Raw genomic sequence first — 965 nt, 5'->3', positions numbered from 1 at the left:
AGTCCCACATATGAACATCTTCCATCATCCCAACAAATGATTGCTTGGTGTCAAAACCACCACCATATGAATCCTGATCCTGTAAGAAATGCAGTGATATAAAATTAAGACTTTGAAAAGATCAAAATAATTCTCATCTTTAGAAGTATATGCTAATTTGACACCTAGACTCTACTATGGTCGTCAAAGTACAAAAATCCCGATGTTGCACTAATGTTGCACTTATGTAAATAATATTAAATAGGTAGTAAATCCGAAAATAGAAATTGACATTTTCATTTAAAATTTTTAACAAGATTCAGGATTATTAAAGCAGACATGTTGCTAACACTGGCCAGATTTTAGAATCAGTGGAATCCAGCATAACAATCTAAAATAAACAGAATCCAGAGTGTGTACTACTTGAGAGTTTACCTGCCCTAAAACAATGATCATTGGTCCATTGATACTGTGTCCAGAGCTGGTATATTTCTTGCTTGAGGGCTTTCCATTTAACCACAACTGTATGAGTCCAGATGAAGCATCCCATGTTGCACATATGGATTGCCACATGTTAAGCTTGAAGTCCTGTGCTTCAATCTTTACATGTTGTTCCCGGACCCAGATGTCAAACGCATCACTTTGGGCGCTTTTTATTATCAGAAAGCCATTAGCTCCCGTGGGTAAAGCCAAAGAAAATAAGGAGTGCTCTCTTTTAAGGTCTGTAAAGGACCTGTAAGCATAGTAGAGACATAGTTTGTTCATGGGTGTAAAAAACAATACCTAGGCTGTTTATCTTGTAAATTGAAAAAAACTATTCCTACCTTAAACAGACGGTGACGGCCCTCATATCTTGTCTTTGTGTTGTAAACCTCACCTCCGTTGTGCTTGTTTGTTGTGGGAAGGTAAACATTTTTCCTGAAAGATCTTAAAAAAGGAGTTGCAAATTAGCATATATTGATGGGAATAAACATATAAATCAATAA

At 36.2% G+C, this 965-nt stretch overlaps 1 protein-coding gene across 1 annotated transcript in view; it reads right to left on the bottom strand.

The window, feature by feature from the left end:
• Window positions 1–965, bottom strand: part of LOC107081161 (jeltraxin-like) — a 15800-nt gene that overhangs the window by 5493 nt on the left and 9342 nt on the right. The window contains exons 3-4 of the mRNA XM_015369397.1: window positions 804–906; window positions 403–712 (exon numbers count right to left, since the gene is read on the bottom strand). Of these exons, the coding sequence (XP_015224883.1) occupies window positions 403–712; window positions 804–906 (413 nt within the window). The remainder of the gene's footprint in view (window positions 1–402; window positions 713–803; window positions 907–965) is intronic.

Source organism: Cyprinodon variegatus, unplaced genomic scaffold, assembly GCF_000732505.1.
Source record: "Cyprinodon variegatus isolate N-32 unplaced genomic scaffold, C_variegatus-1.0 Scaffold2, whole genome shotgun sequence".
Taxonomy (NCBI): Eukaryota; Metazoa; Chordata; class Actinopteri; order Cyprinodontiformes; family Cyprinodontidae; genus Cyprinodon; species Cyprinodon variegatus.
Note: the sequence above shows the minus strand (reverse complement) of the source record. Positions and strands in the feature narration are given on the sequence as shown.